Below are 17,760 nucleotides of genomic sequence, written 5' to 3' on the forward strand. Positions count from 1 at the left end.
CGTAACATAGTTTAGGTAGAGGTATAAGTATTACTTGTGCAAGTTTACCTAAAATGCTGTGTGTTTTGTATATATGATAAACCATGAGAATCTTTCATTTGCATTTAGATTCTTATTGAATAAATCCTTGCATAAGTGTACATGTAGTAATTGCAGCCTATTTATCAGTTCTGGTCAATCGGCTGCCTGACGTGCACCTGAAATGTTTACACTCTCATAACTCACATTTTAATTAGTTCTGTGTGTGCCTTACCATTATTGCCCTCTCAACACTATAACATGTGCAGTACATGTCTCATAATTGCTACAGTATGAAAAATCACATCACAATGAGTATTTATGTAATGTCTCATGATTGCTACGTTCTCCTAAACCTGATCTATAATTTCCTGCAGACGTTTTTTCCAATCTGCCTGCGAAGTTCCAGAGCCAGAGGATAGATTTAATGTTGATGAATATTCCGATCTGGTGACCCTAACCAAGCCAGTTATATATATTTCTATTGGAGAGATTGTGAATACACACACGGTAAATTCTAAACCAACATTTGAATTCCAGTAAGATTGGGGTAGACAAGGATTGTTAAGAGATGAATGTTTGCCAGGATCGGTCAAGCAATAGAACAGTGGACATTAATACACTTTCGTTGCAGCTGCTTCTAGACCACCAGGATGCAATAGCACCAGAGCATAATGACCCGATCCATGAACTATTAGATGATCTTGGAGAGGTTCCTACTATCGAGTCTCTTATTGGTGAGATGTTGTTGGTTGCTGATTGTTTTATGCAGGTAAATAGGACCAATCACCCATGATTGATTGATTTATTTTATTTATTTCCATCTACAACAGGTGAAGGACCTGGAGCTACACCAGATACCAACAAGGAGATGCTGGCAAAGACTGAGGTATCCCTGACTCTGACTAATAAGTTTGATGTTCTTGGAGATGAGAATGCAGAGAAGAATGCAAAGACCATCCTACTAAAGTAAGACCTCAGAGTTCTGGAATCTTTGCTATGGAAAATAAGTTTTATGTTCTCCTAATTTGGAAAATAAAGGGATTATTGTTTGCCATAAAATAATTGAAACATAATGAGATTTCTTGCAGAACAAGGTGCCACTATATAATTATCACCTGATGGGTAGATTTATGGGAAATGTATTAAATGATCTAGGATAGAGGGCAATCTCTACTTGTATAAAATACAATTACAAGCTAAAACCTGTCTTATGTATTATAAATATTGAAATTATTTAAATTATTTTTTTGCCAAGCACAAAACGGCTGATAGTGGATGTCATCCGGTTCCAACCTGGAGAGACTTTGACCGAAATCTTGGAGACCCCGGCGACCATCGAACAGGTACGTTATCATTTAATTTCTGTTCTTGCTGTACTCTATTTCATTGATGTTTATTTGTTCATGTTGCCTCTTTGGTGTCTGTCATGTGGCTGTAAGTAGGCTACCATTCTATGCTCCTGGTGTATTGCACATTTATGCCTAATATAATAATTAAGTGGACTGCCCTTGTAGTTTATATAGCATCAGTCATGCAGTATATGTGTAGGCACTCTATCTTTCCCTCTCACTGGTGGGTGCGTATATGTGTAGGTAAGCCTGCAGCAGCTCAGCTCTGAAGCAGTAGTCCATACAAGCTCACAGAACGGGACCACTGAAAGCTAAAGTGCATAGTATAAAAAATGGTCTGTCCTCTGTTGCAGTTCTTGCAACATCAGAAGGGCAACTGTTCACTAGGAGCTTTATGGATTGGCTTTCCATGGCCAAGCAGTCACACACAAACCTAGGATCTCTATACACCATGCCAAATGTTGGCTGAAATTCTGTAAAGCACATTGCCATTGGATTCTGCAGCAGTGGAATTGCGTTCTCTGGATGACAAATTACACTTCACCTTCTGGCAGCATGATGAATATATCGGAGCTTGGCGGATGCCAGTACATCACTTTCAGCCCAATTATGTACTGCCAACTGTAAAGTTTGGTGAATGAAGAATAATGGCCTGGGGATATTTTTCATGTTTTGACCTGGACTCCTTTGTTACAGTGTAGGGAAATTTAAATGCCTCAGCATACAGTGATATTCTAGAGCAGGGGTTCTTAACTCCAGTCCTCAAGTACCACAAACAGTCATTTTTGCACATTTCTTTAATCATGCACAATTGAGTTAATCCATTTTGCTAGGTCAGTAATTATTCCACCTGCTTCACCAGACAGAAATCCCCAAAACACAATCTCTTGAGAAAACTTAAGGGTTGAGATTGAGAACCACTGCTCTAGAGAATTACATGTTTCCAACTCAGTGGCAACAGTTTGAGGATACCTCTTTCTTATTCTGTCACAATGGGACAGATTCAGTAGTTTTACCCCTTAGCTACCACTGGGGGGCCCAAAACGAAGCAATTCAATTGTTCCGTTTCGTGCAGATTTCTCCTTGCACCTCAGGAGGCTGTGAGAAGAATTGCCTTACCCGCGGCTAATGGTCATCTAAGTCAGCCCTTTGGACATCCGAACGTGAGTATGGATGTCCAAAGCAGGACTTTACAAGGGATTAGCCGTTTTATGCAACATGCGCGATATGCATGGGCGCCCAAAGATTTGAATTGTGACAATTGTTTGGGTGTCTGAACAGTCCCTTTTAGACAGGGATGTCAGACAACCAAAACAATTGAATTCCCTTCAAAGAGTGGTCCATCAAAAAATGGTTTGCCGACTTTAACGTGGAAGATTTTGGCTGGTCAGACCCCTGTGGAATACATTAAAACGCAAACTTTGCGTTGGATTACAGGATCAGCGCTTGATCTCACTAATGCTTTTATAACTGAATAGATGCATATCCCTGCTACCATGTGAGAAAGCCTTTTGGAGACTGTTACAGAAACAGTAACAATGATTTTTGGATTGACATGTTCAGCAAGCAGAGATGAGTGTAATGTTTGGGTATCCACATACTTTTCCCCATGTATGTTTATCCAAGTGGATTATAGCCAGGGATGACCTAAATAGAAGCATTGATCATTGTATTGTAGAAACAGAATGTAATGGCAGATAAGACCCACTTGTCCCATCTAGTCTGCCCTAAACACATGTATATGCGCACACATACACACAAAGGTTTAATTTTTGTCTGAAGCCAGTTGACCTACCAGTATATTTATTTTTCATCCACTAGGGGTCACTGGAGTACTCTTGGGATATGGACGGCCTCCATAGGAACAGGGCACTGAATATTTAAATTTAGAACACTCCACCCCTCCATATCCCAGAGTACCTCAGTGTTTTTTCTGTGCTCAAGTAGCAACAGGCTTGTGTGGCTCAGTCCACAATTATTTTGAATATTTTTATTTTTTTTAGTTAATATTTTTTTCTTTTTTCATACACATCCCTTTCCCCCTTCCAAAAGGCCAGGGTCAGGGATAGTGCAAGCTGCTACAAGCAGCTGTGGCGTGTCGGTACTCACTAAATGAGCACCCTCACAGCCAGACAGACACCCTGCAGAAAGGCTGGCCGGTGCTTACAAGGAAGCCCCGTCGGAGCCTCACCACAGGAGTCCAGGTATGTTGGTCGGGGCGGCCAGCTCACGCTGCCGCCCCGCTGTGTGGGGACAATGTTTTCTTTAACGCTGGTGCACCATACTACTGGCCGCTTGGATTCCTATACAGCCCGCCCGCCAGCCGCCGCCGCTGATCAGAGCCGCTTCAAAGGGCCGCGCTCCCCACCTCCCGCTGTCTATTTACAGCGCGTCCCGCTACCCGGCTCCCGCTGGCCGCCCCACACTAACGCTGCCCGCCCCGCATACTGCCTCCGCAACGGAGCATACAGGGTGGGGGGGCATTACAGGCTGCAAGCAGCTGCACGAGGGGGTACAATCAGCGGCACGAGGGGGGACAAACAGCAGCAGCAGTATGTTAGGCTGCAGGGGTGATATACACAGGATTTTCATACAGGGTTATATATCAGGTTTAAAGATTATAACCTGTACTGTGACTATAAGTTTAAGCATGGCAGCCATTTTAACCATGCTTCCTTTGTCTTCCTGTTGTGATTCCAGAACGTTCCAGTACTACATCTCTACTCCACCGGAGGCGTAGGGGTGTTAGTGGGAATTTGGGATCACATTTCATAGTACTGGCCACGTGTACTGCACTTGGCCAGATATATATATAGAGACACCTTAGTACTACAGGTTGAGTCTCCCTTATCCAAAATGCTTGGGACCAGAGGTATTTTGGATATGGGATTTTTCCGTATTTTGGAATAATTGCCTACCATAATGAGATATCATGGTCATGGGACCTAAATCTAAGCACAGAATGCATTTATGTTACATATACACCTTATACACACAGCCTGAAGGTAATTTTAGCCAATATTTTTTATAACTTTGTGCATTAAACAAAGTGTGTGTACATTCACACAATTCATTTATGTTTCATATACACCTTATACACACAGCCTGAAGGACATTTAATACAATATTTTGAATAACTTTGTGTATTAAACAACGTTTGTGTACATTGAGCCATCAGAAAACAAAGGTTTCACTATCTCACTCTCGCTCAAAAAAGTCTGTATTTCGGAATATTCCGTATTTCGGAATATTTGGATATGGGATACTCAACCTGTATTTTACAGAGTCGTGCAAGTATCTGTTTTTTGTGTATTGTATTGTCTGTCTCCATAATGAGTAAGGCACCAGCAAAAATTAAAAAGCATCACTGCAAGGTCTGTAGCAGTGTGTTACCGGATGGATCTACCACATGTAAAGTTTGTTTTGTGGATTCAGTTACGAATACAATTTCTGCTCCGGTTTTAAAGCCAGTTTCCTCCCCGGACCCTCCATCAGAAATGCTAGCCAATGTACTGGCTGGGTTGCAATCAGAATTGACCGCCGCTCGACAAGAGCGGGAAGCGGCAACATCTGAGTCTAGGGTGAGACCGACAGAACTACCGGAGGCGTCTCAGCCTTGCGAAAGGTCCAAATCCATTTTGGGTAGACGGGATAAATTTCAAATGTCTTATGATTTACCAGTTTCTGTTATATTGCATTCTGACGATTCCATGCCAGACCTCACGGCACAAGATGAGGGTGAGGAGGGCGAAGTGGAGTCAGATAGTGATGATTTTAACAGCTCAGGCATTGATAATCTCATCAGAGCGGTGCGTCAGTCTCTGAAGTTTACAGAAACTGAGGAGCCTCTGACAAATGATGAAGTCGTATTTACTAAACGACAGAGAACTCCAATGTGTTTTCCTGTTTCGGAGTCTCTTAATAAGATGTTAGTAGAAACACGACAGAATCCAGATAAACGGTTTTCTATACCTCGCAGATTTAAGTCTAGTTATCCATTTCCAGACTCTGTGACATGTACATGGGAGAATCCACCAATGGTTGATTCGTCGGTGTCGAAACTTACAAAGAAATTAACCATACCAGTGCCAACTGCTACTACGCTTAAAGACCCTTCAGACCGCAAAATAGAAACTATGCTAAAGTCCATGTATATAGCAGCAGGAGTGCTGCTGAGACCTGGGTTGGTTGGCATCTGGGTCACTAAGGCGCTCATAGTATGGATAACAGAACTCAAGTCTGCCCTACATGACGAACACCTTATACTTCTTGCTGATCAAATGTGTGAGGCTGCGGAGTATCTATGTACAGCTTCTACTGACGTCTGTCAGCTCACTTCTCGCATTTCATCGTCACTGGTTACAGTACGACGAGCTCTCTGGCTGCGCTCTTGGCAAGCGGAGGCAGAGGTCAAAAGAGGTATAGAGGGATTACCTTACGGTGGCGAGAAGTTGTTTGGTCCTGAATTGGACAAATGAATGGATTTCTGAGGCCACGGGAGGAAAGTTGGTTTTCTTACCATTGCCTCCAACGGTACCAAGACGGAGATACTCTGGACCTGCATTCAAATCCTTTAGACCTCAGTCCTTTCGCGGACGTGGCAGAGGAACAGCCACGCCTGGTAGACGGGGTCGAGGACGTGGTTTCCAACAAACCAACACAACTCGTCAGGACGCTAAGGTCACCGACAAGCCAGTGGCATGACGGGCTACCAGCCCATCTCGGTTCTCCGATTGTGGGAGCACGCCTTCAGACGTTCCATTTGGCGTGGTTCCAGACATCCGCGGATGGGTGGATCCGCAATTTAGTGTTAAGAGGTTACAAAATAGAGTTCGACTGTCTTCCGCCACTGCGGTTTTTCAAGACAGGACTACCTCTCTCGGATGCCAAGAGGGCGGTTCTGCAAATTGCCATTCAGTCCCTACTGGATTCAGCAGTTTTGATTCCGGTCCCTGTATACCGACAGGGTCAGGGTTATTATTCCAGTCTGTTTGTGGTACCGAAGCCGGATGGCTCAGTCAGGCCAATATTGAACTTAAAGGGTCTCAATCGGTACGTCACTTACTACAGTTCAAGATCAAATCTCTGCGCTCAGTAATTGAAGGTTTAGAGCCAAAGGAATTCATGATTGCGCTAGATCTCAAGGATGCGTACTTACACATTCCGATTTTGCAACCTCATCAGAGGTTCTTGCGGTTTGCAATACGCCAGAACTATTACCAGTTTCAGGCTCTACCGTTTGGCCTTTCGTCAGCGCCTCGGGTATTCACCAAAGTGATGTCTGTGATGATAGCTCATCTCAGATCCCTGGGAGTGACAATAGTTCTGTACTTAGACGATCTGCTCATCAAAGCCCCGTCTCAACAGATGCTTCTCCAACATGCGCTGCTAACGTACAAGGTACTGGTTCACCACGGTTGGATTGTCAACTTCAAGAAATCACATCTAATTCCGTCTCAACGACTTCAATTCCTAGGTATGATTCTCGATACGGTAAAAATCAAAGAATTTACCTACCACAACAGAAAGTACAGATTATTCGCCATCTGGTACAATTAGTGCTCAAGCCACGCACAGTCTAGGTACATTTGTGCATTCGCCTCATAGTAACAATGGTGCCGGCTTTCGAAGCACTTCAGTTCGGAAGATTTCACTCACGTCCATTTCAACTGGATGTGCTCGCACAGTGGTTGGGCTCGCATCTGCAGATTTACCACAGGGTGAGGTTGTCGCCAAGGGCAAGGGTGTCTCTACTCTGGTGGCTCAAGGTACACAATTTAACCGCAGGGAAACTGTTCGGCGGCTGGAATTGGATAATTCTAACAACGGACGCGAGTCTCAGAGGTTGGGGAGCTGTAGCTCAAAATTGTCAGCTCCAGGGTCTCTGGACGGATCACGAAAGATTGCTGTCTATAAATGTCCTGGAACTCCGCGCAATTTACAATGCGCTACGACAGAAAATAAGTTTTTAACCAAAAAGTGCGCAATAAATGTCACAGTAGGCAGCCGTTACACAATCAAAAGGGAACACCACATCCCTAAAAGTACTAGAACAAAGAAATATTTTATGTGTACATAGGCGCCTTGTGTGACAAAGATGACAAATGGCATGTGTTTATAAGTAAAAACACACTTTATTACAGAAATATCATAAAAACATATACACACATATATGAAATATATTGCACTGATCCCAAATATAGTTCTCACCCTCTTTTGGATTTGCGGTGGGCAGATGGCTTTTATAACAAAAAAGCAATCCAGTCCCGGTGGAATTCAGATGGCACCACCGCAAAAAGCTTTTTTTCCTTAAGAGGCAGAGTAGGGAGTCCAGCGAAAAAATCACAGGCAGATATCCATACCGTCCAAACTTTGCGCTACGACAAGCAGTACACATGCTTCGGTCTCAGACTGTCCAAGTGCAGTCAGACAACGCAACGGCAGTCGCATACATCAACAAACTAGGAGGAACGAGAAGCCGCATGGCAATGCGGGAAGTAGCTCGAATCCTCAATTGGGCAGAATACCACCAGGTGATATTGTCGACAGTGTTCATTCCGGGAGTGGACAACTTGGAGGCGGATTATCTCAGCCGTCTGGATTTTCATCCAGGAGAATGGGCATTAAATCCAAAAGTGTTTCACATGTTGGTCCAGAGGTGGGGTTACCCTCAAGTGGACCTGATGGCGTCTCGCCACAATCACCACACACCCCAGTATGTGTCCAGAACGAGAGGTCCAAAGGCAGTGGCGGTGGATGCTCTCACAATCGCTTGGCCGTACAGCCTAGTGTATCTGTTTCCACCGTTTCCGCTGCTCCCTCTGGTGCTAAAACGGATCCAAAGAGAGTCTGTCACAGTCATACTAGTGGCGCCTCATTGGCCTCGGAGAGCTTGGTTCTCGGATCTCCGCGGACTACTCGCAGACGATCCTTGGCCGCTCCACTACGTCCGGACTTGTTACAACAGGGTCCGTTCCTTTACCCCGATTTTAGCGCGGCTGCGTTTGACGGGGTGGCTATTGAGACTGCACTCTTAAGAAGACGGGGCATTCCAGAATCGGTTATACCAACCATGTTACGCGCTAGGAAGCCAGTTACGGCAGCTCATTATTACAGAATTTGGCGTGCCTATATAGGTTGGTGTGAAGCTCGGAAGTTTCCGACATCATCTTTCAAGTTATCCCGTCTTTTGTTATTTCTACAGATGGGGTTAGATGGAGGACTGCGTTTATCTACACTAAAGGGGCAGGTATCTGCGTTGTCACTTTATTTTCAAAGACGATTGGCTCTATTGCCGTCGGTACACACTTTTCTGCAAGGTGTCCTCAGAGTACAGCCTCCATTCATTCCACCTACTGCGCCATGTGACTTGAATCTGGTTTTAGATTTCTTACAGTCTTCATATTTCGAACCCTTACAGCAAGTGGATATAAAGTTTCTCACTTGGAAAAAAAATTTCTTCTAGCCTTAGCTTCGGCAAGGCGTGTTTCAGATTTGGGTGCCTTGTCATGCAAGCCACCGTATTTGCTGTTTCATGATGACAGAGCGGAACTTCGGACGAATCCCGCTTTCTTACCAAAAGTAGTGTCATCTTTTCACATCAACCAACCAATAGTAGTTCCTGTGTTAACAGGACATTCTGGAACTCTGGATGTGGTACGCTCATTACGCGTTTATGTATCCCGAACGTCTACAGTTCGTAAGATGGATACGTTGTTTGTTCTCTATGATGCTGCCAAGATGGGTTGGCCAGCGTCTAAGCAGACCTTATCCAGATGGATAAAACTGACTATACGTCAGGCTTACCTTCATGCTAGGCTACAGCCGCCTACATCAGTAACAGCTCATTCCACACGTTCTGTGGGAACTTCATGGGCAGCTGGTCGTGGAGCTTCCACGACGCAGCTTTGCCGTGCGGCTACATGGTCATCAGTGCACACGTTTGTGCGCTTTTACAAGTTTGATACGTTTGCGGCATCAGCATCTAGCTTTAGCCGCCTAGTGTTACAGGTGCCAAACAGCTCTCCCGCCCAAGGGGGAAGCTTTGGTACGTCCCAAGAGTACTCCAGTGACCCCTAGTGGATGAAAAAGAAAATAGGATTTTGGTACTTACCAGGTAAATCCTTTTCTTTGAATCCATAGGGGGCACTGGACGCCCACCCAGAGCAGTTTTACCTGGTTTCTGGTAAGTTCAGGGGATCTTATGGTAACACACTCTCACCGACTGGTTCAAATTAGCAAGTGCTGGTTATGGTGTCAACTGTTTAGTTGTCAGTAACGTTATGTGTCAACTTCATTGTTGTCCGTTCTGTTCTATGTAATACTCCATTGTCAACCTCTCTATAGCTCCTGTTCGGCTCAGTAAAAAACACTGAGGTACTCTGGGATATGGAGGGGTGGAGTGTTCTAAATTTAAATATTCAGTGCGCTGTTCCTATGGAGGCCGTCCATATCCCAAGAGTACTCCAGTGCCCCCTATGGATTCAAAGAAAGGGATTTACCTGGTAAGTACCAAAATCCTATTTTTTGGATTGTGGGAGGAAACCGGAGTACCCGGAGGAAACCCACGCAAGCACGGGAACAATATATAAACTCCACACAGTTAGGTCCATGGTTTGATTTGAACCCATAACCTCAGTGCTGTAAGGCAGTAATGCTAACCATTACACCAGTGGTGGCCAAACAGTCGATCGCGATCGACTGGTCGATCGCGGACATGCGACCAGTCGATCGCGATACGCCGCCCAGCCACCCGAAGCCGCGCCTCTCCTGCCCTCCGCTCCCGCTCTGTCTCCTCACAGTCTGACGGCCGAGTGTATAGCTCAAATCAGGTGCCGGTTCGTTAGCCAATGAGAGCTCGCGGACCGGCACCTGATTTGAGCCATACACGCTGCCGTCAGACTGAGGAGGCAGAACGGGAGCAGCAGGCAGGAGAGGCGCGCGCTGCGCTCACCACACACCAACGGTGAGCTGTTCTATAATCTATACATGTCTGGCACTGGGGGAATATCTGGCTCTGCAGACACATGGCACTGTGGGGGCATATCTGGTACTGTTGGGGCATATCTGGCACTGTGGGGCATGTCTGGCACTGTGGGGTCATGTGTGGCACTGGGGGCATATCTGGCTCTGCGGGCACATGGCACTGTGGGGGCATATCTGGCACTGGGGGCATATCTGGCACTGTGGGGCATGTCTGGCACTGTGGGGTCATGTGTGGCACTGGGGGAATATCTGGCTCTGCGGGCACATAGCACTGTGGGGGCATATCTGGCACTGGGGGCATATCTGGCACTGGGGCATGTCTGGCACTGCGGGGTCATGTGTGGCACTGGGGGCATATCTGGCTCTGTGGGCACATGGCACTGTGGGGGCATGTCTGGCACTGTGGGGTCATGTGTGGCACTGGGGGAATATCTGTCTCTGCGGGCACATGGCACTGTGGGGGCATATCTGGCACTGTGGGGCATATCTGGCACTGTGGGGCATGTCTGGCACTGTGGGGTCATGTTTGGCACTGGGGGCATATCCGGCTCTGCGGGCACATGGCACTGTGGGGGCATGTGTGGCACTGTGGGGTCATGTGTGGCACTGGGGGAATATCTGGCTCTGCGGGCACATGGCACTGTGGGGGCATATATGGCACTGGGGGCATATCTGGCACTGTGGGGCATGTCTGGCACTGTGGGGTCATGTGTGGCACTGGGGGCATATCTGGCTCTGCGGGCACATGGCACTGTGGGGGCATGTCTGGCACTGTGGGGTCATGTGTGGCACTGGGGGAATATCTGGCTCTGCGGGCACATGGCACTGTGGGGGCATATCTGGCACTGGGGGCATATCTGGCACTGTGGGGCATGTCTGGCACTGTGGGGTCATGTGTGGCACTGGGGGCATATCTGGCTCTGCGGGCACATGGCACTGTGGGGGCATGTCTGGCACTGTGGGGTCATGTGTGGCACTGGGGGAATATCTGGCTCTGCGGGCACATGGCACTGTGGGGGCATATCTGGCACTGGGGGCATATCTGGCACTGTGGGGCATGTCTGGCACTGTGGGGTCATGTGTGGCACTGGGGGCATATCTGGCTCTGCGGGCACATGGCACTGTGGGGGCATATCTGGTACTGTGGGGGCATGTCTGGCACTGTGGGGTCATGTGTGGCACTGGGGGAATATCTGGCTCTGCGGGCACATGGCACTGTGGGGGCATATCTGGCACTGGGGGCATATCTGGCACTGTGGGGGCATGTCTGGCACTGTGGGGTCGTGTGTGGCACTGGGGGCATATCTGTCTCTGCGGGCACATGACACTGTGGGGGCATGTCTGGCACTGTGGGGTCATGTGTGGCACTGGGGGAATATCTGGCACTGCGGGCACATGGCACTGTGGGGGCATATCTGGCACTGTGGGGGCATATCTGTAATCTGGCGCTGTGGGGGCATATCTGTATCTGGCACTGTGGGGTCATATGTGGCACTGGGCATATCTGGCTCTGTGGGCACATGGCACTGTGGGGGCATATCTGTATCTGGCAGTGTGGGGGCATATCTGGCACTGTGGGGTCATATGTGGCACTGGGCATATCTGGCTCTGCGGGCACATGGCACTGTGGGGGCATATCTGGCACTGTGGGCACATGGCACTGTGGGGGCATGTGTATCTGGCACTGTGGGGGCATATCTGGCACTGTGGGGGCATGTGTATCTGGCACTGGGGGCATATGTGTTTGAGGTTTTTACCTGTGGGGGCCAATGTGTTATTTTGCGTGAGGTAGTCATTACACTCTGCGCAGCAAGGCTACGTCCCTTTTTTTTTGTTATACCACGCCCATTTTTAGTTATAGCACGCCCACTTTTTGTTATGCCACGCCCCTTTTTTTGCGCGCGCGCGCCTGCGGCGCGCGCTATTATTCCTCCTAGGTAGATCACAAAAGCTTTTTAGCTTTCACAGTAGATCACCGACTCCAAAAGTCTGGCCACCCCTGCATTACACCATCCGTACTGCCCCATACTAAGCTAATCTTTATTTTTTGCCCTGTATATCATTTTCCAGGAATCCGATCATCAGAGGGCCATGCAGAGACGGGCAATTAGAGATGCCAAGACACCGGACAAAATGAAAAAGGCCACATCTTTGCGGCAAGACAATAATCTAACTCTTCAAGAGAAGAAAGAGAAGATTCAAGCTGGGCTGAAGAAACTGGCAGAGCTTGGAATGGTGAATCCAGAGAGCCGGTACCAGGACCTCATTAATGATATCGCCAAGGTAAAAAATGGCTACCTCTTCTTGTCATTGAGAACTGGTAACTCTTACTGGAAAAGTGTTTATTAGGTGATTTGCTCACAATGCACTTGTTGCCTGTTACATTTTTAAAACCTTCTTGGATCTTGATTGTCTGTTATTTACTTGATAAGTGCTTTGTATACATTCGTTGCCCTCTTCTTTGTTGGCATACTCTGTAAATGAGGCAGGTAATAGATGATGCAGACACTGTATAAAAGGCGTCACTTCCACCCCATGAACACATTACTCTCACATGGAAGTGGTTAAAATACCACTAGTCGGGATCCCAGCCACAATGCCGGCGACGGAATCCAGACTAGTGGTAAAATGCCAACGCTGGAATACCGCCAAGGTAGGTGATTCTCCCTCTGTGGGTGTCCACAACACCCATAAAGGAAGAATATAACCTGTGGCAGGCGCAGCAAGCGACTGTGCCCGCAGTGTGGTGAGCACAGCAAAAAGCAAGGTGTATAGATGTAACGGAAGACCACCGGTCATATAACTACATCCCAATGTAATTACTTAAGATTAGTTGTGGTTGAGTTTGATCCCTATAGGGTAACACCACATGGACATTTATCATGCTATAGTATGTCTCTTGTTAAAAGTTAATGCATATTTTGGGAAGCTGTTTGTACCCCATCATTTCCTGCATAGAAGTAGTAATTGGTGGTCCCAGTTCATATTATGCCAAACTGTAAGGCCCACGTTACATTTTATGCCAAACGGTAATCTCCACATTACCCTAATAGTAATGCCAACAGTTCATATTATGCCAAACAAAAATGACCACAGTTCCTAGTATGCTATTTAGAATGAAGTGCCTCCAGTTCATATTGTGCTTCACAGGACAGAGTGCCTCCAGTTCATATTGTGCTTCACAGGACAGAGTGCCTCCAGTTCATATTGTGCTTCACAGGACAGAGTGCCTCCAGTTCATATTGTGCTTCACAGGACAGAGTGCCTCCAGTTCATATTGTGCTTCACAGGACAGAGTGCCTCCAGTTCATATTGTGCTTCACAGGACAGAGTGCCTCCAGTTCATATTGTGCTTCACAGGACAGAGTGCCTCCAGTTCATATTGTGCTTCACAGGACAGAGGGGGTCATTCTGACCTGAACGCTCGCTGCAGTTCTTCACAGCGCAGCGTTCAGGTCAGAACTGCGCATGCGTGCACCGGCGCATGGCTGACAGCCGACGGCTGTCGTTGCCTAGCGATCACCTCTGCCTGATTGACAGGCAAAGGCGGTCGCTGGGCGGTAGGGGGCCGCTGTTTTGTGGGCGCGGACCGGCCAACGCAAGCATGGCCGGACTGTGCGGAGGGCGGGCCGAGGCGGCTGCGTGACGTCACACACAGCCGCTGCGAGCCGGGCAGCGACGAGTAGCTCCTGGCCAGCCGCAGGAGCTGCGCTGGCTGGGAGTTACTCTACAAGTACAAAAGCATTTCCACTGTGCGATGCTTTTGCACTTGTGCGGGGGGCTGGTCTGACATGCGGGGCGGACTAGCCCTGTGCTGGGCGTCCCCCCCGCATGTCAGGGAAGATGATCGTAGCTGTGCTAAATTTAGCACAGCTACGTTCAGGTCGGAATGACCCCCAGAGTGCATCCAGTTTATATTGTGCTACACAGGATAGAGTGCCTTCAGTCAGGGTAAGCAAGTAATAAAATGTTCCTCATTAGATATCCCAAGGCCGAGTCAGGCTAAGTTAGTCCAGTGCATTTCATCTGCGCTCAGTTCTACATGGCCAATGGGATGTGCTAATGTGACTAGGTTCAGCAGCTCCCATGTTGGCCAAGTTAGACTCGCATAGTGGCACTGAAGCACTGCTCAATATGGCGAGAAGCATCTATGATGTCGTATTCCTCTCCTTTCCAATGGGTGATCCGGTGTACTCTCAGACCAGCCTGTCATTTTACCAATGGACAGGTATTGTGGACACCATTGTGGGGATAGATTTGTTATTATTTCAGTGTCTGGAATTAGTGTTATCTTTATCAGGGTTAGTTAATGTGTTGAAGTTTATTAGGTGATGTGAAACTTGTGGAAACTCACGGATAATTTTTCTCCTCTTAAGGACATTCGTAATCAAAGGCGATATCGGCAGAGAAGAAAGGCGGAGCTGGTGAAGCTGCAACAGACTCATGCCGCTCTGAACTCCAAGGCTGTGTTCTATGAAGAACAGGTGGACTACTACAAAAGCTACATCAAGACTTGCCTAGACAATCTGGCAAGCAAGGGCAAGTGAGTAGAGTGCCTATCTAAGCCATTTAACAAGAATGCGGGGGGGGGGGGGGGTTGGGGGGTTGGTTATGTTTTAACTCATTGTTTTACACCTTATAGCCTATGGGCCTGATGCAGAGATGGATTATATATATATATATATATATATATATATATATATATATATTTATATATATATATATATATATATATAATTTGTGTCATTGAACTTTATAGATGGAAATCAAAAGCCACAGCATATGTACTTGAAAGAAGGTCTTATGCACCTGACCTGAAACATTGGTTTCTGCTAGTACACAAGTTTCTTGTTTATCAGCTGCAGTGACTTTTGCTTTATACTGCCTTCAGTTCATCTTTCTGCCATTAGGTGGTACTAAATTAAAGTTTACCATGCCTGTATTTTCAAACCTGCCCTTGTAATAACTTGTGCGCTTTGATATCTGCTGGGGAAAATGGGTATAAAAATTTATGTATGGAGGATCATGAAATAATGGTTTTATAAACCGTTTATTATTTAAATATCTAACTTTATTTTAATTGATGCAGATTGTATTAACATGTATCAGTCTCATATGCTTATGAGCATATGTTTTAAGAGTTTTTGTTCAGAACGTGATAAAGTAGGTTAAAATATAAAATATCTCTGTGTGTGTTTCTATATGTATGTGTGTGTACATATATATTAGAGATGTGCACCGGAAATTTTTCAGGTTTTGGATTCGGTTCCGCGGCCGTGTTTTGGATTCGGACGCGTTTTGGCAAAACCTACCTGAAAATTTTTTTGTCGGATTCGGGTGTGTTTTGGATTCGGGTGTTTTTTTTCAAAACCCCCTCAAAAACAGCTTAAATCATAGAATTTGGGGGTAATTTTGATCCTATAGTATTATTAACCTCAATAACCATAATTTCCACTAATTTCCAGTCTATTCTGAACACCTCACACCTCACAATATTATTTTTAGTCCTAAAATTTGCACCGAGGTCGCTGGATGACTAAGCTAAGCGACCCAAGTGGGCGGCACAAACACCTGGCCCATCTAGGAGTGGCACTGCATTGTCAGACAGGATGGCACTTAAAAAAATTGGCCCCAAACATCACATGATGCAAAGATAAATAAAAATAAAAAAAAGAGGTGCAAGATGGAATTGTCCTTGGGCCCTCCCACCCACCCTTATGTTGTATAAACAGGACATGCACACCTTAACAAACCCATAATTTCAGCCACAGGGTCTGCCACACGACTGTGGCTGAAATGACTGGTTGGTTTGGGCCCCCACCAAAAAAAGAAGCAATCAATCTCTCCTTGCTCAAATTGGCTCTACAGAGGCAAGATGTCCACCTCATCATCATCCTCCGATTCCTAACCCCTTTCACTGTGTACATCCCCCTCCTCACAGAGTATTAATTCGTCCCCACTGGAATCCACCATCTCAGGTCCCTGTGTACTTTCTGGAGGCAATTGATGGTGAATGTCTCCACGGAGGAATTGATTATAATTCATTTTGATGAACATCATCTTCACCACATTTTCTGGAAGTAACCTCGTACGCCGATCGCTGACAAGGTGACCGGCTGCACTAAACACTCTTCGGAGTACACACTGGAGGGGGGGCAACTTAGGTAAAATAAAGCCAGTTTGTGCAAGGGCCTCCAAATTGCCTCTTTTTCCTGCCAGTATACGTACGGACTGTCTGACGTGCCTACTTGGATGCGGTCACTCATATAATCCTCCACCATTCTTTCAATGGTGACAGAATCATATGCAGTGACAGTAGACGACATGTCAGTAATCGTTGGCAGGTCCTTCAGTCCGGACCAGATGTCAGCACTCGCTCCAGACTGCGGGTGGGCTCGGAATTCTTAGCCTTTTCCTCGCACCCCCAGTTGCGGGAGAATGTGAAGGAGGAGCTGTTGACAAGTGTCTCACCAGCAGGTCTTTGAACATGTGCAGACTTGTATCTGCCGGAAAGTGAGATACAACGTAGGCTTTAAACCTAGGATCGAGCACGGTGGCCAAAATGTAGTGCTCTGATTTCAACAGATTGACCACCCGTGAATCCTGGTTAAGTGAATTAAGGGCTCCATCCACAAGTCCCACATGCCTAGCGGAATCGCTCCGTTTTAGCTCCTCCTTCAAACTCTCCAGCTGCTTCTGCAAAAGCCTGATGAGGGGAATGACCTGACTCGGGCTGGCAGTGTATGAACTGACTTCATGTGTGGCAAGTTCAAAGGGTTGCAGAACCTTGCACAACGTTGAAATCATTCTCCACTGCGCTTGAGTCAGGTGCATTCCCCCTCCTTTGCCTATATCGTAGGCAGATGTATAGGCTTGAATGGCCTTTTGCTGCTCCTCCATCCTCTGAAGCATATAGAGGGTTGAATTCCACCTCGTTACCACCTCTTGCTTCAGATGATGGCGGGGCAGGTTCAGGAGTGTTTGCTGGTGCTCCAGTCTTCGGCACGCGGTGGCTGAATGCCGAAAGTGGCCCGCAATTCTTCGGGACACCGACAGCATCTCTTGCACGCCCCTGTCTTTTTTTTTTTTTTTAAATTCTGCACCACCAAATTTAATGTATGTGCAAAACATGGGACGTGCTGGAATTTGCCCACATGTAATGCACGCACAATATTGGTGGCGTTGTCCGATGTCACAAATCCCCAGGAGAGTCCAATTGGGGTAAGCCAGTCTACGATGATGTTCCTCAGTTTCCGTAAGAGGTTGTCAGCTGTGTGCCTCTTATGGAAAGCGGTGATACAAAGCGTAGCCTGCCTAGGAACGAGTTGGCGTTTGCGAGATGCTGCTACTGGTGCCGCCACTGCTGTTCTTGCTGTGGGAGGCAATACATCTACCCAGTGGGCTG

At 46.8% G+C, this 17,760-nt stretch overlaps 1 protein-coding gene across 1 annotated transcript in view; it reads left to right on the plus strand.

Annotated features, from left to right (window-relative positions):
- The window catches only part of IQGAP1 (IQ motif containing GTPase activating protein 1), a 408,002-nt gene that overhangs the window by 379,373 nt on the left and 10,869 nt on the right, over positions 1-17,760 (plus strand). Inside the window, exons 30-35 of the mRNA XM_063925920.1 lie at positions 396-528; positions 653-755; positions 852-987; positions 1,277-1,364; positions 12,426-12,638; positions 14,732-14,898. Coding sequence (XP_063781990.1) covers positions 396-528; positions 653-755; positions 852-987; positions 1,277-1,364; positions 12,426-12,638; positions 14,732-14,898 — 840 coding nt within the window. The remainder of the gene's footprint in view (positions 1-395; positions 529-652; positions 756-851; positions 988-1,276; positions 1,365-12,425; positions 12,639-14,731; positions 14,899-17,760) is intronic.

The sequence above is a fragment of the Pseudophryne corroboree genome, chromosome 6, assembly GCF_028390025.1.
Source record: "Pseudophryne corroboree isolate aPseCor3 chromosome 6, aPseCor3.hap2, whole genome shotgun sequence".
NCBI classification, from domain to species: Eukaryota; Metazoa; Chordata; class Amphibia; order Anura; family Myobatrachidae; genus Pseudophryne; species Pseudophryne corroboree.